We start from the raw sequence: 27,221 nt of genomic DNA on the forward strand, positions 1-27,221 counted from the left end.
GTTAAAATTTTGAGGCATAGTAATGGATGTGCTGCTTTCTTATTTCATAAAAATAGACCTGGCAGTAGCTCTCTTAATTGCCATCATTTCAAAGCAGGGGTCAGTGTAATTAATATTCTGATAATATTAAACTGTGATTTCTATTGGTATCAAAGTCACATGTACAGCTAATATTAATATAGTCTATTGCCTACATTTATAATAGATGGAAACAGTAAATTTCAGTTGGAAGTTAGTGAAAATAAAGATGTGGTTTTTAAAGTCAAGTTTATAGACCCCCTAATTTCTATTTATAGCCACAGCCTTGTTATATAAATTTTTACACATATCTAATTATTACCATAAGGTGGAGCCCTGTAAATTAAAGAAATGTGAGCTTTACAGGAGCCTTGATTTTTATTGCCAAATTCCTCTTAAGAAAGCTTAGAGCAGAAAGATCCACTGGTATGTTTAAGACTGTAGTTTAACATTCTCTTAAGTATTTTGAATATTTACAATTTTTATTTTTGAACATTTATTATAAACCAACAAAAGACATTTTGTTTCTTTGATAACTAGTGAGTTTTGATTTTAAAAAATATAACTGTTGGCCATTTGTCATAGACTGATGGCAACCAACAAAAAAAATCTCTCATTATGATTCTGCTCATCTTTATCCTCCCTTTATTTATTTTTATTTTTTTATGTACAGAAAAGTTGCAATGTATGTCCTCCTTTTATTTTAAATAGGGCTTTCTTCATATTTTTTTTTAATCATTTTGGTGCAGTAATCAATATAACTTCATACTAAAGTTTGCCTTTTATTGAAAAGTTAGAGGCCAGTTAGGTGCTACAGTTTTAAATCAGCTAGGGTTTTAAACCCCCAAATTCCATGTAATCTTGGCAAGTACATTACCACACGTTTTAAGTGTCATGCCTATGGGAAGAAGAAATGGAATGTCAGAATACTGTGCACTTTGTAAGTGTGGGCAATTACTCTTAGGCAGCAGTAATTATAAGCTTAGTGCCATGCTTTGGGACAGAATTCCGGCATGTGGCCAGTCCTGTTTAAGTGTCCCCATCCATTACTCTGACCTGTTTTTGATTATGGTGCAAAGTCTAAGGCTGTTTAGTTTTCATGGAACCTCCACCCTTATAATTAGGATGAGCCCTTTGAGGACCAGAAACTGAGACTCTCTGAATGGTGCACTTCCCAGAAGGAGATCCATTCTTTAAACAGTTGGCCTCTTATTATGTCCACTTTGACAAACCTGTGTTTCCTTCTAACAAGAGAAGAAATTTCTTTTTTTTTTTTTTAACATTGATTTCTCCAGTCTTTTAGCTCTGTCCTCTCTTTCTAACTTAGTCATTAGTCCAATTAAGATGTAAAAAGTTGCACAATAACAAAACCTGAAAAATTTGAACAGTGAGTGGTTTTTCTACTTGTTATTTTGTTTTATTTTATTTTACTTTAAGTTCTGGGATACATGTGCAGACATGCAGGTTTGTTACATAGATATACATGTGTCATGGTGGTTTGCTGCACCTATCAACCTGTCATCTAGGTTTGAAGCTCTGCATGCGTTAGGTATTTGTCCTAATGCTCTCTCTCCCCTTGCCCCCAACCCCCGACAGGCCCTGGAGTGTGATGTTCCCCTCCCTGTGTCCATGTGTCCTCAATGTTCAACTCCCACTTATGAGTGAGAACATGTGGTGTTTGGTTTTCTGTTCCTGTGTTAGTTTGCTGAGAATGATGGTTTCCAGCTTCATCTATGTTCCAGCAAAGGACATGAGCTCATTCTTTTTATGGCTGCATAGTATTCCATGGTTTATATGTGCCACATTTTATTTATCCAGTCTATCATTGATGGGCATTTGCATTGGTTCCAAGTCTCTGCTGTTGTAAATAGTGCTACAATAAACATATGTGTGCATGTGTGTTTCTAATGAAAATATTAAACTGATGAAAACATTGAGGGTCAAACTTTATGTTGTTAACTATACTGATGGTGGCACATATGCAACCAACCAAGTAGACTATTAAAAAAATACTTTAAAATGTTAAAAATGGTGAAATAATTTTAATTTAAACTATTGTTTATCTTGTATCTTCAGCATCCCCATTATACATGGACTTACATTTTTTTTTCCTAGAGAAAAATGGAAAAGGTTTTATTTTGCTTTCTATATGATCAATCAGGGTAATTCTAAGATTTGGATGTGAAAATTTTTGTGACTTTAAAGTATCTTGCCATACTGCTTTCTGAAGCAGTTGATACCAATCTATAGTGCCACCAGCAATGTATTACAGCAATGTTACATCTCTACCAAGCTCTGGTTTTTCATTTCAGAAACATAGTTTTTTTTGGTATTGTGTTAGGTATGAGGTAGTAGCTAAGTTTTATTTGCTTTGTGTTTCTTTGATTCATGTTCATCATGTCTATTTTTTCTGTTAAAAACTTTAAACTACTGTAGATGATTTAAGCCATAAATTAGAGCTTTACAGATTAAACTATATTTTAATGTTCATAATTGCATTCAGTTCAGATTATGCTACAGATATCCTCAGGGAAGTATGCAACTGAAGGATTAATACGTAGCCTGCAGATACCATGATAACCAGTGAAAGCGATCCAAAAGTTGCTAGTTGAAGCCTTTAACTCTTCTAACTGTAGTTTCCTTTCCCCTTACAAGTAAACCAAGCTTAACTTTTTTTGCCTTGTACACGCATGCTTATGTACATCTTTTTTTTAAATTGCATTTTAGGTTTTGGGATACATGTGCAGAACATGCAACATAGTTGCATAAGTACACACGTGGCAGTGTGATTTGCTGCCTTCCTCCCCTTCACCCACATCTGGCATTTTTCCTCATGCTATCCCTCCCCAGCTCCCCCGACCGCTGTCCCTTCCCATTCCCCCTCAAATAGACCCCAGTGTGTAGTGCTCCCCTCCCTGTGTTTATGTGTTCTCATTGTTCATCACCCGCCTATGAGTGAGAACATGCGGTATTTCATTTTCTGTTCTTGTGTCAGTTTCCTGAGAATGATGTTATCCAGATTCACCCATGTCCCTACAAAGGACACAAACTCATCTTTTTTGATTGCTGCATAATATTCCATGGTGTATATGTGCCACATTTTCCCAGTCCAGTCTATCATCGTTGGGCATTTGGGTTGGTTCCAGGTCTTTGCTGTTGTAAACAGTGCTGCAGTGAACATTCGTGAGCATATGTCCTTATAGTAGAACGATTTATAATCCTTTGGATATATACCCAGTAATGGGATTGCTGGGTCAAATGGAATTTCTATTTCTAGGTCCTTGAGGAATCGCCACACTATCTTCCACAATGGTTGAACTAATTTACACTCCCACCAGCAGTGTAAAAGTGTTCCTATTTCTCCACATCCTCTCCAGCATCTGTTGTCTCCAGATTTTTTAATGATTGCCATTCTAACTGGTGTGAGATGGTATCTCAATGTAGTTTTGATTTGCATTTCTCTAATGACCAGTGATGATGAGCATTTTTTCATATGTTGGTTGGCCTCATGTATGTCTTCTTTTGTAAAGTGTCTGTTATGTACACCTTATAATCAGGTGATTGAACTGTGCCTGATCTAATTATTTTGAGCTCTGAACTATTTACTGTTTCCCCTTACTAAGAATGTGAAATTTTTATTATTATTGTGAATACATCAACCAAAAATACAGCTATTTATCTGGAACATTTTAATGATGACATAATTATTCATTGGTACTCTTTGTACCATCCTGGTTAAAACTCAAGAACCAGAGCTAATAAGAAAACTTCAGACTAGACATTTGTTTAGGTCTTAAATGTGAGGAATGGCGTAGGTGGAAGGAAGTCAACCGTATATGGATATAATGTCAGTCTCTCTCCCTTTCAGCAAAACCTTAGCTTAACAGCACGTCAGGGAATAAAGCATTATGTCTCATTGGACTAGATAAATAGTTTATTCCTTTAGGAATCGTTTTATTTAATGATTTTTTTTATTCATAATAAAATTTTTGAAACTTTTGGAAACATCATACTGCCTATAATGGCTAAGAAAATGAGCTTTGAAATCAGCAGTTAAAATAATGTTTGACTCAGGTACTGCTATATATTACTTGGGCTAAGTGACTTACCTTCTTTATATCAAAGTTGCCATATCTATCAAAAAGAAGGAAATATGTATATTTTTATGATTGCTGTGATTATTAGAGTACTTGGCAAAATGCTTTGCTTTGCTGCCTTACAGCATTCTAATATGGTGATTGCTGTATTGGTTTTTGGCATCCCAGTATGCTGGGATATTATAATTTCGGGGGGTATAATACCTGTGTTTCAGTTCATCCGTCAGAAACTTTATCTACCCTACCTGAGCTTCTAATTCTTCTTCCCTTCCTCTTTTCTTTTTCTGACTTTCCTCATCCTGAATTTCCTCATCAAAGTCCTCCTTGGCCTTTCTTTAATGCCCTTCATCTGTAACTGCCCGTCTTTTCCCCTTCCCCTTTAAATTTTCCACTCCAGAAGAAAGAGAATGACAATTGTGGATCAGGCTAGAAGAACTTCTTGTAATTATGGACGCAGGAGAATTGCTTGAACCCAGGAGGTGGAGGTTGCAGTGAGCCGAGATCGCGCCACTGCACTCCAGCCTGGCGCCTGGCGACAGAGCAAGACTCTGTCTCAAAAATAAATAAGTAAATAATAAATTTTTTCAAGTTCAAAGACTTTTTGTAAAAGCAGAGTCTGGTGATGATAGTGGTGAATTTCGCATGGGAAATTGGACCGAAGTCTCCATCCATACCAATAGAACTGATACCGATGAAGACTAGCTGGAAAAGATATTTGGGAAATAATAGCTAGAGCTCTTTTTTAATGAAGAAAACTTGACGCAAGTTCAAAAATAGCTTCCTAGCATTATCTAACCAGAGATGGGTTTGTTTGAAGTTAGAGTCTGAAGAAAGTGTTTGAATTTAGTTTGTAATTATCCCATCACCATTCCCCCAATTCAGAACTATACTTCATCAGCAGCTGGGAAAAGTTACAAAAAAATACAGTCGGGTTTTGATGATGACTTACAAAATGTTTAAATCATCATTATTTTTACAATTTTTAAAAAATTATTAATAAAGTAACCTTATTTTTAGTCTTTAGTTTTAGTTTATATAGGATTTTTTAAATGACACAATTTTATCTGCCAGTAATACTAAAATGATTAAGTTTAATATTTTTAGTTTATAAATTTATATTTTTTTACATTTTTTATGTTTCTGTTTTTTGTTCATTAGATATATTAAATATTTGTTTTAAAATTTGTTGTTTTATGAATTCATAACTTTTTTTTTTTTTGAGACGGAGTTTCGCTCTCGTTACCCAGGCTGGAATGCAATGCGCGATTTCGGCTCACCGCAACCTCCGCCTCCTGGGTTCAGGCAATTCTCCTGCCTCAGCCTCCTGAGTAGCTGGGATTACAAGCAAGCGCCACCATGCCCAGCTAATTTTTTGTATTTTTAGTAGAGACGGGGTTTCACCATGTTGACCAGGATGGTCTTGATCTCTTGACCTAGTGATCCACCCACCTCGGCCTCCCAAAGTGCTGGGATTACAGGCGTGAGCCACCGTGCCTGGCCAAATGCATAACATTTTAAAATAAAGTTATTACTATCAAAAGTAAACACTTTAATTTTCTTCCATTATTGAGTCCATCTTACCAAAGATGTCTATGTCATACTTAGGATGAGCCCCCAAAATTAGAGGACTTAGCCAAATACAGAGGGGTTATGGAAAGAATGTTCTAGGCAGAGTTTTTCAGATAATAAAAGACAGTGAATTTGAGCACCTGAAAGAGAAGTTTAGTATCATTGGTTCTCCAGATTTAAGAGGGTGAAAGGTTTGAGCTGAGGCTGGAGTGATTGACGGTGACAGGTTATGAGGATCTTTGGGAAACCATGAAATTCAGGGTATATAAGAACCTAAGTGTTTTAAGTTTCGTAGTAGTTGGTCAGATTTGCATTTTAGAAGGATCATCTGGCAGTGTGAATGAATTGGATAAAAGCAAACCGGTTAGAAGACTATTACAAACACTCAGGCAAGTGATGATAGGACAAATCAGTGGCAGTAGGGTTGGGAAAAGATAGGTTTGAGAGGTGTCCAGAAACTGGAATTCACAGAGCACGATGATGGGTCTGGCATAAACAATTGGGTGAATGTGGTAGCCGTTGCTGAAATAGGGACTGGAGGCAGAGCTATAAAGGTTTCTGTAGGAAGGTGCTAGCTTCACTTTTGCAGATGTTTATGGGACAAACAGTTCCAGTAGGTAAATGGATCTCAGGCTTTGGTCAGGCACGGTGGCTCAAGCCTGTAATTCCAGCCGTTTGGGAGACCAAGGCGGGCAGATCACTTGAGGTCCAGGAGTTCGAGACTAGCCTGCCCAACATGGTGAAACTCTATTTCTACAAAGAATATAAAAAATTAGCTGGACATGGTGGCACATGCCTCTAATCTCAGCTACTCCAGAGGCTGAGTCAGGAGAATTGCTTGAACCCAGGAGCTGGAGGTTGCACAGAGCCAAGATTGCGCCACTGTACTCCAGCCTGGGAAACAGAGCAACTGTCTCAAAACAGACACACAACAACAAAAGACAAACAAACAAAGATCTTACTCTTAGAGAAGTCTAGAGTAGACTTGTAGACTTCTGAGAGTCATCAACATTGAGGTGGCAGTTGAACTTCTGAAAGTGGGTGGAATACTCAGATAGGAAGAGGGAGGGAAACTGAGCTAGAACAGCCAGAGCGGTAGAAGGAAAATCAGAAGAAGGCGATGTCATAGAACCAGGAAGTAAGAGTGTTTCTAGAAACATGAAGTGATCATCTATACTAGATGTTATGGAGAGTTTGAACCAGGTAAGGACCAACAGTACCATTTGTTTTAACTTTGAGAAATTCATTGGTGACCCATGCAGTGGAATTCAGATGATAATTCTGAGAAATTGGACAGCTATTTCAAGAAGTTTCCAGTGCAAGAAAGGACAGAAGAGATAACTCTTTAGTTCTGACAGGTGATAAGGAGTTGAGAATCAATGTGAGTTTAAAGGTAATTAAATGATGATGGGAATTAGCAAGTTTAGAGAGAGAAGTTGAAGATAAAAATTTGAGAGTCAAATAAGGAACCTGAGTCCCTAGAAAGGAGGAATGGGCAAATGAGGGTCAGAGTGGGACTTTGATCATACAGAAAAGGAAACAAGAGGCTGGATTCTGGAAAATTTGTGCGGATTGTGAGTAAGTTTGCATCTGAAATGGCTTCTTTATTTCCTTTGTGATGCAGACACATTGTCATTTGCTAAGATTGAGGAGAAGGTAGGTGACGGATGGTTACAGGAGAATAGAGCATGTTTGCAACATCTGCCCTGGAGAAACAGAGAGAGAGAGTTGACCAGGGAAAGCTTGAGGATGAGGATGAGTTGAGATTATTGATGATGAATTTATAGTGGCCCTATATCTGGGTATTTCTCCAGCCGCAGAGAAGTGTCATGCCATCTGCCCATTCTCAGGTATGTGGGTGTATTTGAGGAGTTCCAAGATGTTGGTTTTTTATTAGAGTCCTTGAAATACAAGGACCAGGTAATGAATATGACTCACACTCATCTTTAATGCATCCACTGTTTTTCTGTGCTGCAGTGAAACAACAATATCCTCTGAGTTTATCAAAGCGTGTTAAGCTCTGCTCCTTCAGTAAATGGTCCCAGACTGCTGTCTTGTTTCTCTTTAAGTTCTTGTCCGCTTTTTTATACTGTTTCTGTCTCCTCCCTTTCTGTTTCTTCCTTGTTGTCAGTTGTTCTATCACATTGCTGTCTGCATGCAAGTCTGTATCAGCCCTACACCCTGGATTTGTCAACATCTGGAATTATCACACCTCTGAAATAAAGCTGTGAGCTTGAAGACCAGACAACCAAGCTTATTAGAATTGTGTGCAAAGTAAGAGTAAATAATCTGAGTGTGATTCTCATGTGCTGTGCTCTGAGAGTATACATAAGTGTTTGTACATGAATTTTGTGACATTTATTGGGTTATTTCTCATATATGACATATTTGTTGCTTGTATTCCCATTGTGTTTTTCTTCTTTTGAATTCCCATGCCTTATGATAATATTCTTAGAGCGCCCTCAACATTTATGACTGTAGTTTTTGTAATTGTGCTTTAGTACCTGCAAAGTATTTTCATATACATTCCTTAAATTTTAAACTACATGATTAGACATTTATGCTATTTTTTCTTATTATTCTCATGGATTTTCAAATACTTATATTTTATATGGAAATAGCATGTATTTTCAAATATGTGTGCATTTTGTGTGATGACATATTATGTCACAATTCAGTCATTTAGCCATGTCAGATATAAATGAAACAGAATAATGTAAAAAGTAAGCATTTGGAGATTTGAAAAATAAATTATCTATTCTAGTTTTTCATATATTTTCATGTTTTGTGGGCTTCTTCATCTGTGAACATCTTATGTATGTATCAACAGTTTAAATTTTTAAAATATGTATATGCACGGTAAATATCACTTCAACATTTTCTACAAATTACCTTAATTTTGATCCCTACCTTTCTTTTTGTCAAGACGGTAAATTCACCACCAGTCCTTTGGAGGCTTGTGCTAAGGTTTGGGGCCTTGGGCACAAGGCCACAACATTGAAGAGAGGCTCTGGGCTCGTCAGTCACCTGGCCACATATGTTAGCCCTGCTCTGGGACAGAGCCCTGGGTCCTGCCTCCCTGGGGCACTGTGAAGCTCTTTCCTCTGAGCGCCGGCTCCACCATATACGGGCTACCCGGGGGCACAGTGCCGCCCTGTGACTCGCAGCCACACACCTCTCTCTCCAATCAAGGGAAATCTTTTTTAATTTGGCGGAATCCCCCTTTCTTCAAAGTCTGTTCTCAATATGTTTAGAATTAAAAAAAAAAACAAACAAAAACAGAAGCTAAAAAGTCCTAGCACAAGCCTTCTATTAGACAAGGAAGTGTGCACAAATGTAACCTATTTAAATAGGATATTGGGAGAAAATACAAATTTATTTTGAGAAATAGTAGAGTAGTAAACTGTAGAGTAGTAAAACATAGGATATTGGGAGAAAATACAAATTTATTTTGAGAAATAGTAGAGTAGTAATCTGTAGAGTAGTAAAAAACTCAACAGGCCACCTGTGTTCAATGTTATTTATCTTCTCTGGAACTAAACCTATGTAGCCGAGTTTTTGTTTTTATAACTAATTGAACAATATTAATATTTGTTAAATGTTTACATTTTATTGATATGATTTCTTGAGTGGTGACTTTAAATACTGAGCAGGATGTAACATTTTCAAAGTATTAGGTAGATTTTCTAACTTTGTTTTGCCTTATTTTAAGAACATTGGAACTATTTTGGGGCTGATGAGAATCTTGGTCCAGTGGCTGTGAGCATTCGAAGGGAAAAACCAGAAGAAATGAAAGAAAATGGATCTCCATACAACTACAGAATAATTTTTAGAACTAGTGAGGTAAGTCACAAATGAGAGAGGTTTGAGGTTTAACTGAAATGGGGGAAAAAAGGCAAATAGTAGCAGTAGCAAAGCAACTCATTTTAATAGCACATGGTTACAGATGTATTTGGAATAAGTGAAGGTCCCTTTCATTTATTCTGGTGGAGATGGAGGTGGACAAGATGGTTAGATCTGGATCCCTTCTTTTCATCGGCCTCTGAATAGATGCAATATGCGTGTGAGGAGTTTTGATTCACAGAAAGATAATGCCGTTTAAGTGTGGCCTAAGGAAATTGGAGCCCTCAGAATCCCCAGTGGGATATTGTGTATCCTGCTTAAGGCTGCTGGAAAGCACCAAGGCAACTTGAGGGCTAGAGTATTAGGGATAAGAGAAGGCCACGAAAGACTTAATTCACTCTTCCAAGCTCTTGCTAAGCGCATGTTTTCTCCCAGGAAAAAGGAGGGAAAGAGACTCTTCTTCCACTTTCACTTTACTGTCTTTGGGACCCATTGTCTGAGACCTAGAAGGTGTACTCTTTGAACCAGGGGCTAATTTTAAGTGAAACAGTCTTTTAGAGCTCTTTAGGAATCCAAATATACACAATCTATGAGTTTTTATTTTAAAAGGAAGTTTGGGCTAAAAAAAAGACATGGAAAAATAAAAGAACCCACACATAATTTTTTAAGAAAACCTATGAACAAGTCTGGGACTATGAGGTTCTTCTTTTTGTTTGTAAACTTACATAACTGGGCCAGTTACCAATTTATTACCTCTCAGCTGCTATTTCACTTTAGGATTTTTGCTGTGCATAATACCTAATACGCTTGAGTCATCTAGAAAATAATGGTTTTGAAACTAGTTTAAATAGGGCATTTGGCTTCATTTCCCCCATTGAATGCAAAGCAAGTTTCAGGGGTTGGCATCACTTAGTAATTGTTCCTAAGCCTGAACCCCAGGGAAATTAAATATAGGACTTTTAAAGACAAGACTTAAATATCTAATGTGGTGTTTATACTGGCCAGAGAGAAGTGAACTAACATACTCTCATGTGCTTTTTCTCCATGACAAAGCTAATCATTACGTGGTGTAAATTCTTTTGTTGAGCACAGAGGCACAGAGAACATCATCACATTCTGTGTTTTGGAGTTGTATGCAGGTAGTTGCTCCTTTCTAAGTATTTTTGTCTTTCCCATTCTCTTCGCTTCCCAAGGCCACTCTGATTTAAACCCCCATCAAATTCTTCCTTTTCTGTGTTGTTTTTATCCAGGTAAATTCATTTCCTTTCCTTGTTCATCCCGCCCCTCATGCCAGATGTTAAGGTTTCCTACGATTCCGTTCTCAGTCGGATTCTGTCACTGGTTTGCAGGAGCTTCCCTTCTCATGTCTTGCAGGCTTTCCACAGCTGATCCCAGCCTCTGCCTCCTACCTTAATACCTGTCCTGAGTTCCACTCTGGTTTGTAAACCACATCGACTCTTACCTTTCCTGCCTCTGTTCTCTCTGCTTTACTACCTTGACCCAAAATGTTCTACTTGCTTTCTGTGGTCATAAGATTCTGTCTCTCCACCTAACCCATTTGAATGAGTTGTGTCTGTTGGGTCTGTTTCCTTAGCCTTTGACTAAAAGCTTCAAGTCAAGTGTTCAAAAAAACCATTACCACTTGTTTTTTACATTCAAATTAATGTTCACTTCATGACAACTCTATTATTGCATTTTTCTCAGGCTGGAAACCATTAAAGTCACACTTTATTCCCCTCTTCTCCCTCCTGCCCCTGAGATCTGGTCTGTCCACAGCACTTGCTCATTTTGTCTTCACAGTATGCTCAGAACTCAACTACTTCTCCCATCCTCACTGCCCAGTCCTGGTCCTGGTCTTGCTCTGAGAACTGGTCTCCCGCTTCTGTGCTGAAGCTCTGCATCCTTTTGACCCAGTGGGGTTCCTTTTGAAATGTCATTGAGAACTTGTCATTCCTTAGTTCAAAATCCTTGAAAGCCTCCTCATCTCCCTCTGAGAAATAGCCACTGTCCTGCTAGCCTAGGAGACCATGCACATCTGCTTCCCAGTTACCTCTCTGCGCCTCATCCCTTGTGACTCCTCTTGGCTCGGTCTTTTCTCCATCACACTGGCCTCCTTCCTCCCTGGGCCACCTCAGGACAGCTCTGCCTTGGGGCTCAGATGCCTGTCATTCCTCCCCACTGCTGTGTTCTCTGTCAGGCTGCCTCATTTCCATCTAGGATTTACTCAGAAACCACAGAGGCCCTTCTTGACCACTGAATCTAAAATGTCTCCTACCTTCCCATTTCATCTCCAATTCAGTGCTTTATTTTTCACTAATACTTAACACTTTCTTCTCTGTTATACTTAGTCATTTTGTTTGCTTTCAATCTCTTCCTCTAGAGTACAGCCTCATGAGGGTGGGGCTTCCATCTGAGTAGTTCAGTACATCTTGCCTGATGCCTCAGATAGTGCCTTGCCTCCCGGTTTCTCTCTTCCCTTCTTCCCTCTCTCCTTTCATCCTTTCCTCCATGTCTCTCTTCTTTTCCTCCCTTCCTTTCTTCCTTCCTCCCTCTAATGTTTATGTAATTAATCACAACAAGTTTTTGTATGATGTTTTTTCTTTCTAATAAAAAATAATCCCTAAATTTGGTTTAATGGTAATATTGTATAAGGCTTTTGATAGAAATATTTCCAAATAGTGGTCCCTGTCTGTAGCTCCTGGACTTTGAGAGATAGTTACTTCACTCTTCACTGAAGCCCTTTTACTTATTAAAAATGAAATAAGATTTAATTTGTATCAGGGACTTCTCATGTTACCAATTTCTCATGCAGATGAATAAGGCAAGAAAAAAGAAAACATTACAGTGACACTCTAGTACCAGTAACTGGCATCAAGATAACAGAAATACAAACAAATCTCTTTCATTTTAGTAGAAAGAAACAGTGCAAAACATAAAAGAAGACGTACCTTTGTAGGCATGGCAGTTGGTTTATAAGCAAAATTTTATGGCACATGAGTGTTTTTAAGCATAGGAACACAGGACTTATGAAGACTCACTTCATTCTTGTTTCTGGAAGTCATTAACAAAAATATTAGTAATACTAGTGACTGGGATGTAAAAAATGAGTCATTGTTTTTCTCATCTGCTTTGGCTTTCATGAAGTTAGCTACTTTCTGTGGCTCAAGATGCAATGACTCGTGTTTTTGGTCTTGGCTTCTAAATTGAGAACACTTCTAGCCTTTGTGGTTCCCTATTTCAAGCTATATAGTATCTCATGAAGAAAAGAGTCAAATAACTGAGTTAGCTATTTTCTGTGATTTAAAAACAACATAAAAACTATTTGTGTCAAATTATACATTAAGTAATAGGAAAATGATTTTTACTTTTTGTTTGAAAGAAATTGTTTATGATGAAAGAGAAAAGATACTCATCAAATGAATAGACTGCAAATATTTCTACTAACTTTTTCCTGTATTGAAAATAAGATGTTAATAAGTTTTGCTTTTTCTACTCCCATCTGTCTTGTCCTCACCTGTGGGCAAATGTTACAGATCAAGCTCATCCAATCGATGGCCTGAGGGCCACATGTGACCCAGGACAGCTTTGAATGTGGCCCAAGACAAATTCGTAAACTTTCTTAAAACATTATGAGATTTTTTTTAAGCTCATCAGCTATTAGTGTATTTTATATGTGGCCCAAGACAATTCTTCTTTTTCCATTGTGATATAGGGAAGCCAAAATATTGGATACCCCTGTTGTAGATTCTAGATTTTACTTCCCTGGTGATTCTTCCTTTGGTTCCCATTTTCCTGCTAATCCTAAATCTGGTTTGCCTGTTACCTGAAGACCGTTAGGGCCTCCATTCTAATTATATTATCTGCTTCCAGTTCTTCCTCTTGCAGTTCGTCTTATTTGTACTTAATTTCTGAGTATACATCGTCCCTCTATGAGCACATCTTGAGCTGACCAGTAGGAGCCCAGTGAGGCATGTATCACATAGTCAGCTTCAGGGTCTTCTGTGCACCTCCAGTTCGCAGCTGCATAATCCGTTCCTCCCTGCTCTCTTGTGTCCATCTACAATAATCACTCCTTCCCACTTAACTCCTTTTTTTCCCAGTCTCCATGCCTTTGCTCATGTTCTCTCTCGACATTTTCTTTTTGTAGAGATTGTTCTCCTATTTCATGGCCATTTCTTAAAATCGTTCCTTTCGATGGGGCCTTTCTTTATGCCCTGATCCACTGTGATCCATTCTCTGCCTTTGGACTCTCCGAGGACCTGACCTTGTTATGCTCTGTTGAGTATACTTGTCCTTCTGAGATTGCATTTGTGTCTTTCTGACCTCATACCTTTATATTTGACACTCAGTCCTCAACATGCACTCCACTAGCTTTTGTAGCTCCTGTTGCTAAATGGAAATGTATTCAATTTGATGGATTTTCTCTTCTTTCCTCATATAGTATTTAAATTATGTTAACAACTTTGCCATACAGACATTTTCTACTTTAGGCTTTATATCTGGTTAACTTTTCTCTGACAAATCATCATTACATAGGAAAATGTCTTTGCTTAAGGTATTAATGGAGGGTCTTTTAAGAAGGGAAGGCGTTTTAAGAAATAAGAGAAAATCAAAAGTAATTTCAGCTGCTGTTGCCTTTGCTGCTGCAATGACAGTGATGATTGTCCGGTGTCAGCAGCATTTGGTGGCATGAATAGTTTATGCTTGTCAGCCATGCATTCTGAAGCTTAAAACTTTGTCTCCCCCTTTTTATAATTCAAAGAAGTATAACATCCAAACTCTAGGTATTTATTCTTCAGACATTGCTCTGGGATACAACCTTCTTAATTTCTTAATTAGTATGCATAGTGACAATGTCTAGCCATATAGACATGGTGATCTTTACTGATCTCTTTTAAGGAAATATTATTTTTGTTACTTCGGAAATGTGTTTTTGGTGTTTTGGTATTTAAATCCTCAGAAGTCTTGATTGTGTGCTCCTTTGGACCCCTCAGTCTTGAAAGATTGGTTTCATTTTTTATGTATTCAGTATCCTCCACCACTTTTCTCATTCTTTCCCTCTCACTGGCTTTACCCCAAAAATCATTTTCCAGCTCTGTGAGGAGCCCCACAGTCCAGGCCTGCAGTGCATATACATGTGTTCAGGCATCTCACATCCCAAAAGCCTCACCACAGCACTTGTCTCTCTTGCAGCTCATGACACTGAGAGGTTCAGTCCTGGAGGATGCCATTCCGTCGACAGCCAAGCACTCGACGGCCAGAGGGCTGCCTCTCAAAGAAGTGCTGGAGCACGTGGTTCCTGAGCTCAATGTCCAGTGCCTGCGATTGGCCTTCAACACGCCCAAGGTCACAGAGCAGCTCATGAAACTGGATGAACAAGGGGTGAGTTTGTCTTTCTGAGGAGAGCATTCTTGCTCACATTTCCTACTAGGCTTCCAGAATACAGACCTTAATATTTCTTGTTTTGACAGAAAAAATGGATACCTTTTATTGTGAAAGACACTCTCTTTGCAGTTACTTATTTTGCTTTTTCTTACTCTGAACGCTGAACATTTCTCTTTTGATGAATTCTGTATGTCAGAATTTATATATAGGACACTTTAAACTATGTTAAATTCTTTTATAATCTATATATACAGTAAATTTTTCAAGTGTCTGAGAATAAATAGCAGCAATAATAATGTTATATTTATAACAATACAGTAATAATAAATTATTAATAGTAGTGAGCATGTTTGCAAGTTTCTTCTCTCAGTGCCTTCACTATGTTATCTCATTTAATCTCCCTACCCTGTGAGAAAGGTACTATTATTATATTTGCATTTTAGAGATAAGGCCTCTGAGGCTCAGAGAGATTAAGTAATAAATTCAATTTCCCACAGTTAATAAGTTTTGGGCCGGGCGCAGTGGCCCACGCCTGTAATCCCAGCACTTTGGGAGGCCAAAGTGGGTGGATCACAAGGTCAAGAGATCGAGACCATCCTGGTCAACATGGTGAAACCTTGTCTCTTCTCTACTAAAAATACAAAAAAATTATCTGGGCATGGTGGTGCATGCCTGTAATCCCAACTGCTCGGGAGGCTGAGGCAGGAGAATTGCCTGAACCCAGGAGGCGGAGGTTGCGGTGAGCTGAGTTTGCACCATTGCACTCCAGACTGGGTAACAAGAGCAAACTCCATCTCAAAAAAAAAAAGTTTTGGAACAAGGGTGCAAACATAGTCTGCCTCAATGTCTGTGCCACTTCACCCCACTGTTCTTAAAAGTTTAAGTTTCAAAGTCTATTAGTACCACCAAAGGTATATTCTAGCCAAGATTTTTAAAATGTAAAATTTCACATTGTGCTTAGAATAATTTGAGCATATGGGCTAATTTTATAGATAACATTTTTATATACTCTTATTTTAATTCTTTCTTTTAGCATTTTAGCTATATTGCATCCTAATAGTGGGTGGTAGTAGTTTCAACATTACATTAAAAAATTCCTCCAAAAATAAAATTGGTTCAGGTATTGTATTTATTTCTTTCATATTTTCTCATTATGTTCATTTTTCACAGAAAGGTCCACGTAGTGAATGTCATTTTGTGAAAAAATTTGGATAGGATGTCCTTAATTAATCAAAAATTCCAATTTTATTAAAACGAATGGGAGTCCAAAAATCAGTTTTAAGGTATATTTGTTATTTTAATTCAGCCGCTGAGAATATATAATGAAGCAATAGTTAGATATCTCTTTTCTTTTCTCTTTTTTCTCTCCTCTCTTCTCCCCTTCTCTCTCTCTCTCTCTTTTTTTTTTTTTTTTGGGAAGACGGAGTTTCACTCTGTTGCCCAAGCTGGAGGGCAGTAATGTGATCTCAGCTCACTGCAACCTCTGCCTCCCAGGTTCAAGCTGTTCAACTGCCTCAGCCTCCCAACTAGCTGGGATTACAGGCATGCACCACTGCGCCTGGCCAGATGTCTCTTTTCTAATCTTTGCCTTTTCTGTCCATTTCACTTTTCATAATGCACAGCTAGTGTCTATTTGACACATACATCTAAAGAATGCTATGAGTAGTATCCTTGTTCGTAATGTGAAAATTTGATGCACTTTGAATGCTTCAAAAGATTACTTATGTATAAACTTACCTATTCTGGAGGCTGTTTTCCAGTAAATATTCTGAACATTTATTCTAACAAAGGCATAGAAAAACTGTGATTAGGTCCAACTTTATTGATTCAGTCATTTCTATTACTGCGTTTATTAAGGAGAATAAAAACATTTAGACATAACATAGTCATGTACTTAACATTTGAAATTTCCATTAAAACATTTTTTTATGTAAAGGAGATATTTATTGCCGTTCTTTTGTTTTAACTATAGTAAATACAAAATGGATGCCCTAGTTGTAGACATTATGGGGATTTCTGACACATTTTGTGTCCTCTGTTAGTGATTGCCAAGTGCCAGTTCACAGATGGTGCTGATCTGTTAAGAGTAGTCCTATCCACATATGAAAGATAAGAACACTATAAAGAGTTGAACTCAAAGTTAAATTTAACTCACAAAACTGGCCATTCTTTTGAAATTACGCCCTTCCTATTCTTGGAAGTATTAACTATTAAAATGTCCCTTCCTTCATAAATTATTAATCATTATATATGATATTTGTTTTCTTTAATATGTTTACTAGGCAAAATTAAAATTTGGCAGTCAGTCTCTTAAATTTTACCTTGAAAGTAAGTGCCTTAAATATGTCATCCCATTCAACAGGAGTATTACTGTTAGAGGGTAGTTTTTACTAGGCAGTGGCATCTAGAGGTTCAAAGCATGCTATTCCATATGAACAGCTCCGTGTCTGGAATTAAAGAGCACCGGGGGTTGGCCTCTGCCTTTTTTGTCTCCATACACACAGCATTCAAAGCCAGGATTGCACTGAGATAAGGCAGACGACATGCATACTTCGGCTTTTAGTCTTGGGAGTAATTTTTTTGGTAGGAAATCTCATTAGTGCCTTGGAATTATTTTGAGAAACTGATTATTTTGGTGCCTTTACAAATACAGATTTTAAAAAGGAAATGCTTATAAGTGCAATGGATTATGCATATGAATCATTGCAAAGCATTTTTAGTTTCCATCTGTGTCGTCATATTTTAAAATATCCAGCTTTGTATATCTTTATATTTAAAGAGATTCATAGTGTGATACCAGGAAACTGGACTCATCAAAAAGAGCTTTAAATCTCTTTACATTTGGTTTAAATGATTCCTTTAATATCTTTTCTATTTTTTATTAACTGTCTTACATAATCATGCTTTGAAAAAGAAGACACAATTTGTTTCCTATATTGTGGCATTTTGCCTTTCAACACTTTGGTGCTTTAATTCCTCATTTTACCACTATTAAAAGCTAAAGTGAACAGAAAAACAAATTAAAGTTTTATCTGTAAAATAGAAAGCACTGCACAAAAATCTAGTAATTTGTTTTTTATTTAACTTGATATATATGTGGGAGCTGAAGTAGGCATTTCAATTCCTGAAGAAATTTACTTTAGAAAATGAACTTATTCTTTGGGGCTTATCCAAGCTTTTACATTCTCCATCCTGATGCCTTTCTGGGACTTTCACTAATTTTTTTTTTTTTTTTTGAGACTGGCTTTCACTCTATCATCCAGGTTGGAGTACAGTGATGCCATCTCGGCTCACTGTAACCTCCGCCTCCTAGGCTCAAACAGTACTCCCACCTCAGCTGGGATTACCCAGGGGTGCCACCACACTTGACTCATTTTTGCATTTTTATTAGAAATGGGGTTTCACCATGTTGGCTAGGCTGGTCTGGAACTCCTGACCTCCGGTGATCCACCCGCTCAGCCTTCCAAAGTGCTGGGAGTACAGGCATGATCCACCATGCCTAGCCTTTCACTACTTATTGATGTCCATGTTCATTGTTATATAAAATGGCAGTGAGAAGACAAAACTAACCTGCTAATATTTTCACACTGGTAAGAATTTAGAAGAACATTTGATGTTTTAGAAAATTTGTATTCTTGTTGTCATGCATCTTGATCTTCACTTGCAGTACAGTTGGGGGCATCTCTCATGATAGAAACAAATGAGATAAATATACGTTTCATTTTCCTGTATTCTAATCACTTTACTGGCATAATCTGATTTAATCCTCACAGCAACCCTTTGCAGTAGATTGCAGCGATTGGCCTATTAAACAGTCAAGGGGATTAAGTTGTACAGAAGTTCCCAGAGCTGTTTTTCTTACCTGTCATCCCTTAATAGTCTTGAGCACTAGATACAAATTTGTATAATACTGCTCTTCAGTTTTAAGATTTCCAAGATCCTATTTACATATCTTAAATTACTTTGTTTTTAATTGTTTTTTTAAAAAAATCTGTTATCTTTATTTTTTTATTTCTAATTAGGAATTCAGTGTAGAATATTGGAATATTTTGATCCTCAAAACTATGCTGTAAGTTGGGTGCTGTGATTCACACCTGTAACCCCAGCACTCTGGGAAGCCAAGGCAGGAGGATTACTTGAGCCCAAGAGTTTGAGACCAGCCTGGGCAGCATAGTGAGACCCCCATCTCTTAAGAAAATAAATAAATAATTGTAAAAATATTGCTGTGAATTATTAGAAATTTTGTCATTTAATCAAGTTAACTTTTAAATGATGTAGAAAATTCAGATACTTTTAAATTTGCCATATTAGAACCATCTTTCATCAACAATCATTTAAAAATACCTATATTTCATCTACTTTATGCAACGAGAATGAAAGATGATTATGTCAAGCCCTGGTTTAAGGCGTTCCCACATGTAAAGCTTATTACAATGCTGGGCATATGATAAAACATTTCAGAAATAGGAGCTGTTGATAATAAGATAGTAACTTGTTAGTAGCCCTTTAAATGCATTATCTCATTTAATCTTTATAAATATCCTATGAGAGAGCTTCTGTTGTAGGTGACATATGCTTACTTTCACAAGTAAGTGTGACTGTTTCAAATCCAATAAATGCTTTGTAAGTATGACTATGTGGGTTGTTAAATACTGTAGAGAACAAAATAAGATAGTAAGATATAGTCTTTATCCATGAAGGAGACAGGGTCATAAATTACTGTAATGGATGTCACCGTTAATATAATGAATCTAATAAGAGAATTGCAAACAAAGAGCAATGGAGGTCCAAGCCAATGGGGACAAGTCATAATTGGTTAGCTGGATCAGAATGAGGTGGGCCTTGGGTAGAAAGAAGGTTTCATCAGGCCAGGGAATAAGCAATTGGATGGTCCATACTCAGAACAATAGGAACAAGGTTGGAAGGACAGATGCACAGAGTGCGTTCATGAGGCAGAAAGGAATCCTGCTGAGCAGGAGTGTGAGGCACATGTAAGGGAATAAGAAAAGTAGATGATTTTTATTGACAGTGACTAAGCCACGTACTATGTGAAATAGTCTCCATGAATTAATTAATCCTCAGAATCCTTTGAAACTATTATTTTTCCTGTTTTATAGATAAGAGCACTGAGACACAAAGACTAATCACAGTAAGGGTCTGTGCAGGCTGGTCTTGAATCCAGGCACTTAGACTCTAGAGCCTGCATTCTTAACCAATACATCAGCCACCCTGTCCTCCTTTCCCTCCCCATGAATGGGAGAAGAAACTGGAATTATTGTTGCAGACTTCAGTGCCCAGTATTCAGTGTAATATGTTAAACCCAAACAAAATTGGAATGGATCTGATTTATAAATATTTACAGTACAGTTGCTAGTTTGCAGTGGAGAAAATTGGTAGTTCTGTTTTCATTAGGAAATGTCAGGTTTCATGTACATGGTAATGACTTTTCCTAAATGAATCGTCACCATTTTTCTAGATTATTTAGAATGCAGTGAAATGAAAATATTTATTGGGTTCTCAAATTTTTAAGAAGTTATCTTTCATAGATTAAGAGAGAAAGTGATCATATTTAATTTAAGTCTGCAATAAATATCTCGAGAATGGATGTAAGGAAATGAGCAATGTTTATGTGGTAATGAATAGCACTGACCCTTTGATTAAGGACATGAGTGGATTTCTCTGCTGACTTAGCCTATTCATTGCCTTGCTCCATTATTTTATTGTGAAGAGAAATGAGTTTGACTAGTCATTTTCTCTTTGATTCAGGCAGCTAGTTTTGAAAAATGACCCATTGGGGAAATATTTTTTCCAAAACTGATTGTCTATAAATGAAGCTTTGGCAGAACAATTGCCATTTCTAGAATTTTAATCTTCTCTTAGAGTATGATATTAGCAAATGCATGTTTAGAGTTCAGATGGCTACCAAGTTGATTCCAGACAACTGTTAGATCTGTCTGTACATTTTCAGGAAGGAAACAGCCATAACAGCCATCTAGTCAGGGGAAGAAGGCAGTGACATCTGTAGCTTTGTCTTGTGTGTTTGCAAGTAGTGATCACTCTGTGCTGGCCCATCCCTGTTTTTTCCTGGCTGAGGCTGGATTGGATGACAGGATGGAGTCCCTTCCAATGAGAAGATTCTGTGATTAATGGAACCAATAGCATTAGCATTTGGAAGACATGTGGCTATGGTAGGATTGCAGTTTGCAGTGATAGAACACAGTAAGAATAAGACCACAGGTGAGGACTCTGATTCACAATTCAAAAAGACACAGGAACTGGTGGCAGACATTTCAGCTTTCTGGATTTTGAATTGTGGATTGTGTTTTAAATTCAGCTTTAAAATAGAAAGTTAATTTCTTTCCTATAGGATTTATTTGAAGTAGGCGGTAGTTTCAAATGGTCCCAAAATCAAAGCAATATGACTATGTTTACATTGTGGGGTTCCTGTGACCTCTTTCTCTCCTCCCTCATAGCTATCACCCTGTTAATTTATGTATTTCTATTTCTTTATGCATGTACCACCAAATATGCATATGCAGCTTTATTTTACCCCTTATACAAAATATAATAGGCTATAGACACTTGCTTTTTACATTTAGTAATATATTTTTCAGATTTTTTTTTGTCAGTACATAGAATGATTTCCCAGTATTTCTACTACTGCATAATATTCCGTTGTACTGCTGTACCGTAGTTTATTCCATCAGTTTCTCTATTGATGGGCATTCATGTGTAGATTTCTGCCTTCTCTATTACAAACAGTACTGCAATGAAGACTTTTTTTCTATATAATTGAAATTTATCTCAGTGTCAAAAATATTGGGTACATTTAGTATCAACATAATCCCTAATATGAAGCTTTTTATCTTTGTGAGAAATTTTGAACAACACGTTATTAGATAAAATTACTGAGTGTGTAGAATATTTTCTTTACATTATGCCAAATATAAAAATAGATTAGAGTATGTCTGTGTATTTGTATATAAATAATTTTGAAAGCATCTCTGTCAGATTTTTTTTGAACTTTACTACTTAGTATCCACATGTCATTTTTTTTTAAAGCAGTTGGATTTTTGTTAGTAATTCCCAAGAAGGATATACATTTTCTAACTGGCATTTTTTTGCTCTCAACACTGAATTTTTCTAGTTTCTTTGCCATTCTTTTTGGAGGACAGTATAGAGATTTATTTTCAGGAAGTAGTTAAGAGAGTTATGTATATAAAGAACAAATCAAAGCAAATAATATGAATTACATGAATTTTTTGTTGTTGTTTGAATGACCAAGGTCTTTACTTTCAGTAATGGCATTGCAGACCAGCCCACCCATTGAGAATAACCAGGAAAATTGGACAAAATATTTTTAAAGCTAAGTTTGGACTTTAGATTCTGGAAAGATGGAGTAGATGTTTTTCTCTGTATTATTCCTGCTAGGTACACTCAGTAAGCTTGTACACGTGTATAAAACAAACATAAAATGAATCTGAAAGGTGGAGAGAAGCAGCAGGCTGGTTAGGGACATTGAGATCTCAGGAATGGCATAGCTGTGAGGTCCCTGGGTTTTCGCTTTGCTGAGATATTCCAGTCTTGGGCTGAAGAAGTCAGAAATGCCTACAGGCAAAGCCAAAATGTCCCCCAAAAGTCTGTTATTTTTTGCAAAAGAACCAAAAAACCAAAAAAGGACAAACTTACACAGAAAACTAAAACAGGAACCTCTCTACTCCAACTGAGCACTACAAAAACAAGCAAACAAACAAAAACCCATAGCCTCTCCTCTTCCCTAATCCTTGCCTGAGGCATTATTAGAGAAGGGTAACTGAGGGGCTGGAACCTTCATCACTGTAGTGGTAATGAAGCACCCCTCCAGCTCCCCACTGTGTGGCATCAGAAGAGGCCTGGTGGAGAGTCAAACATTTGGCACACCCAGCAATAGAGAATCTCCTTATCAAAGTGTCAGTGAAAGCCACACGGGGAGTAGTAACCATGCATGCCTGATACCAGCCAGGGTGGTGTTAGGAGAGACCTAATAGGGAGCTGGAACTCTCTCCACTGTTTAGCAGTTCAGGTTCCCGCTTCCCTTAGATGTCATGGAGGGAACTTGAAGTTCAGCTCCACCTAGCAATAAAGAAACCTAGTAATAAAGAAAGCCTTCTAAATGGAGGATTTAAATAAGATCCAGGGTCTTGTAGGTTAATATCTCAGATGTCCAGAATTCAATTCAAAATCACTGCTTATACTGACAACCGGAAACTGAGCAAATCCCAAACAGTATAAACCCAAAGAAGTCACAGCAAGACACATCATAGTAAAATTTTTGAACACTAAATATGGAAAAAAAAAGGCAAAAGAGAAATGACATGTTACCTATAAGAGAAGAACAATTTGAATCACAGATTTTTCATCAGGAACCATGGAGGCCAGAAAGAAGTGGCATGATAATTTTTCAAGAGATGGAAGAAAAGAACTGTCAACCCAGAATTCTGTGTTCAGGGAGAATATCCTTTAGGAGTGACACTTGAGATATCTCAGATGAAGGAAAATTAAGAGAACTGTTATGAGTAGACCTACCCTTTAAAAGTGGCTAAGTTGTCTAAACAGAAAGGAAGTGATAGAAGAGATCTTGGGAGGGCACAATGACTCACACGTGTAATCCCAGCACTTTGGGAGGCCGAGGTGGGTGGATTACCTGACTTCAGGAGTTTGAGACAAGCCTGGCCAACATGATGAAACCTTGTCTTACTGTAAATACAAAAAATTAGCTAGGTGTGGTGGCCTGCGCTTATAATTCCAGCTACTTGGGAGGCTGAGGCAAGAAAATTGCTTGAACCTAGGAGGCAGAGGTTGTAGTGAGCTGAGATCATACCACTGCACTCCAGCCTGGGTAACAAAGGCAAAACTCCCATCCTCAAGAAAAAAGGGCAGGAGGATCTTGGAACTTGAGAGAGAAGGAAAGAGTAAAAATATGGATAAATATTTTTCTTAATGAGTTTCCTAAATTATTTTGTCAATTGAAGCAAAAACTACAGTGTTTTTCAAACATATATACAGGAATTTTAAAATGTAAGTATTTTATAAATGGGGGGAGTAAAGAGACTAAGAGAGGTAAAGTTTCTACACTTTGCTTCAATTGGTAAAATGTTGATGCATGTAGATATCAGCTATGTAGATAAAGATATATAGTAATAATAGAGCAATCACTAAAAAAACTTAAGACTAAGAAATACATTCAAAAGCTCTATAGATTAATCAAAAAGGAATTCTAAAGAACACTCAAGTAATTCTCAGAAAGACAAGGTAAAGCAAATAAATGAAAAATAAGATAAAATGACAGACTTAAACTCTAATGCAGAAATTAGTTCATTGGAAGCAAAAGATCTAAATATACCAATTAAAAGACAGAGGTAGGCAGAATGGATTTTAAAAAGCATTGTCCAATTATATAAACTACAGAGTTGCTTGAATAAGTAAGTTGAAAGGAAAGAATGGAAAAAGATGTACCATGCAAACATGAATCAAACGAAAGCTATAATGGCTTAATAATGTCAGATAAAGTGGACTTCAGAGCAAAGAAATTAACAGAAACAGAAAGGATCATTACATAATGATGAAGAGGTCAATCCACCGAGAAGGCAGCAATTCTAAATACGTATGCATCAAACGGCTGTAATGTGAAGGAAAAAAAAAAAGATAGATGAAACTAAAAGGAGAAATGGGTAAATACACAATTACAGTTGGTGACTTTAGCATCTCTCCTTCAGCAATGGGAAGGACAACTAGACAAAAACAGCAAAGACATAGAACTTCACAAAATCAACTAAAAATATCTAATTGACATAAAATACTTCACTCACAACAGCAGAATACATGTTCTTTTAATGTGCACATGGAATGTATGCCAAGATATACTATATCCTGTCCCATGAAATAAACATCCTCAAATTTAAAAGAAATAAAATGACAAAAAGTGTGTTTTCTAATCAAAATGGAATCAAACTAGAAATAACAAACATAATAGAAAAATCTCTAGGCACTTGGAAACTAAAAACCAGATTTCTAAATAACCATTGGGTCAAAGAACACACTTCAAGGGAAATGAAAAAATATATGTAAACTGAATGGGAAGGAAAAGACAACATATGAGATTTTGTGGGATACAATTAAAGCAGGCTGAGGGGGAAATGTACAGTACTAAATGCTGCATTAGAAAAGACAGAACATCTCAAACCAGAAATCTAAGGTCGTAACTGGAAAGAAAAGAACAAAATAAATCCAAAGCAAGTAGAAAGAAGGAAATGGTATAGAGCATAAGTTAATGAAATTGAAAATAGAAAAACATTAAAGGAAATTAATGAAAGAAAAAGCTAGATCTGGCTGGGAGTGGTGGCCGATACCTATAATCCCAACACTTGAGACCAGCCTGGCCAACATGGTGAAACTGCGTCTCTACTAAAAATACAAAAATTAGCTGGGCCATGTTTGCACCCACCTGTAGTCCCAGCTACTCAAGAGGCTGAGGCAGATTTACTTGAACCTAGGAGGCAGAGGTTGCAGTGAGCCAAGACTGTGCCACTGCACTCCAGCCTAAATGACAGAATGAGACTCTGTCTTAAAAAAAAAAAAAAAGCTACATCTTTGGTGCCTTAAAATTTTTTCATAAAGCCCAGATCCTGTACACACACACAGCTAGATGTTTGAAAAAATTGATAACATTGAAAATCCTCTAATAAGACTGAGAAAGAAAAACAGAGATGATACAAATCTTGTCAACACAGTAGTCCCTCATTATTCATGGTTTCACTTTCTGCAGTCAACTGTGGTCTGAAAATAGCAGAGTACAATACAATGAGGTATTTTGAGAGAGTACATTCACTTATTATATTGTTATAATTGATCTATTTTATAACTAGTTGTTAATTTCTTACTGTTTGATTTATAAATTAAATTTTATTGAGCTGGGCTCAGTGGCTCAAATCTATAATCTCAGCAACTCAGGAGGCTGAAGTGGGAGGACCACTTGAGGGCAGAAGTTCAAGATCAGCCTGGGCAACATAGTGAGACAGCATCTCTATGAAACATAAAAAAATTTATCCGCTCTTGGTGGCTCATGTCTGTGGTTCTACCTACTCAAGAGACTGAGCAGGAGGATCAATTGAGTCCAGAAGTTGGAGACTTTAGTAAACCATGATCAAGCCACTGGGCTCCAGGCTGTGTGACAGAATGAGACTCTTAAAAAAAATAACAACTTTATTATAGATTTCTAGGCATAGAGAAAAACATGGTATATAGTTATATAGGGTTTGGTACTATCCACGGTTTCAGGCTTCACTGAAGGTCTTGGAACATATCCCTCATGAATACGAGAGTACTACTGTATCAGGAATGAAATGAGATGTTACCACCAACCCTCCCAGTAGCAACAGTATATTGAAGACATACTGTATACAACTGAATACATATAATTTTGACAAGATGAAATGGGACAACTCCTCAAAAAACACTGTCACAACTCAGCTAACTGAAATAGAATATTTGAATAGCCCTATGATTATTGAAAAAAATTAAATTCAAAACTTTAAAACTCCAAAAATGAAATGTACTGGGCCAGATGGTTTTCTTGGAGAATTCTACCTAACATTTCAAGAAAGATTATCACCAGTTCTGCACAATTGCTTCCAGAAAATACAAGATAAGGAACATTTTAAATTTCACTTTATGAAGCCCTAATACCAAAGCCAGACAAAGGTAGGAAAGAACAAACTACTGACCACCCCTCATGAATGTACATGTAAAATTCCTTGGAAAAAAAAAATTAGCAAATGTAATAAAGTAGAAAAAAATATTGTAGACCATGACCTAGTTGGATTTATTCTAGAGATGCAAAACTGATTCAATGTTGAAAAATCAATTTACTGTAGCCCATCATACTAACAGACTAAAGAAGAAAAATCACATGATAATATCAAGTGATGGAGAAAAACCATTTGATAAAATTTGAACTTAGTTTTGATGAAAACTAGAAACTTTCTCAGCTTTATGAAGAACATCCACAAAACTTCTATAGCTTGCATTTTTCTTAATAGTGAGACTGGAGAAAGGGAAGGTTATGTGCTGCTACCACTGCTATTCAGCATAGAATGGGAAATTCTAGTCAGTGCAATAAGGCAAGAAAAAGAAAAGGCATATGGATACAGGAATGGGAAAAATAAAACTCCTATTTCAGATGACATGCCGATCTATGTACAAAACCCTAAGGAATCTATAAACAAACAATCTGAAACTACAAAATATGTTTAGCAAGGTTGTGTACCATTC

General features: G+C 37.0%; 1 protein-coding gene across 46 annotated transcripts in view; it reads left to right on the top strand.

Moving 5' to 3' along the window:
• SIPA1L1 (signal induced proliferation associated 1 like 1) overlaps positions 1–27,221 on the top strand; it is a 397,653-nt gene that overhangs the window by 262,189 nt on the left and 108,243 nt on the right. For all 46 annotated transcript variants that reach the window (XM_078335306.1, XM_078335307.1, XM_054240120.2 and 43 more), the window contains 2 exons: positions 9,397–9,527; positions 14,721–14,909. In XM_078335306.1, coding sequence (XP_078191432.1) covers positions 9,397–9,527; positions 14,721–14,909 — 320 coding nt within the window. The remainder of the gene's footprint in view (positions 1–9,396; positions 9,528–14,720; positions 14,910–27,221) is intronic.

The sequence above is a fragment of the Callithrix jacchus genome, chromosome 8 (genome assembly GCF_049354715.1).
Source record: "Callithrix jacchus isolate 240 chromosome 8, calJac240_pri, whole genome shotgun sequence".
Taxonomy (NCBI): domain Eukaryota; kingdom Metazoa; phylum Chordata; class Mammalia; order Primates; family Cebidae; genus Callithrix; species Callithrix jacchus.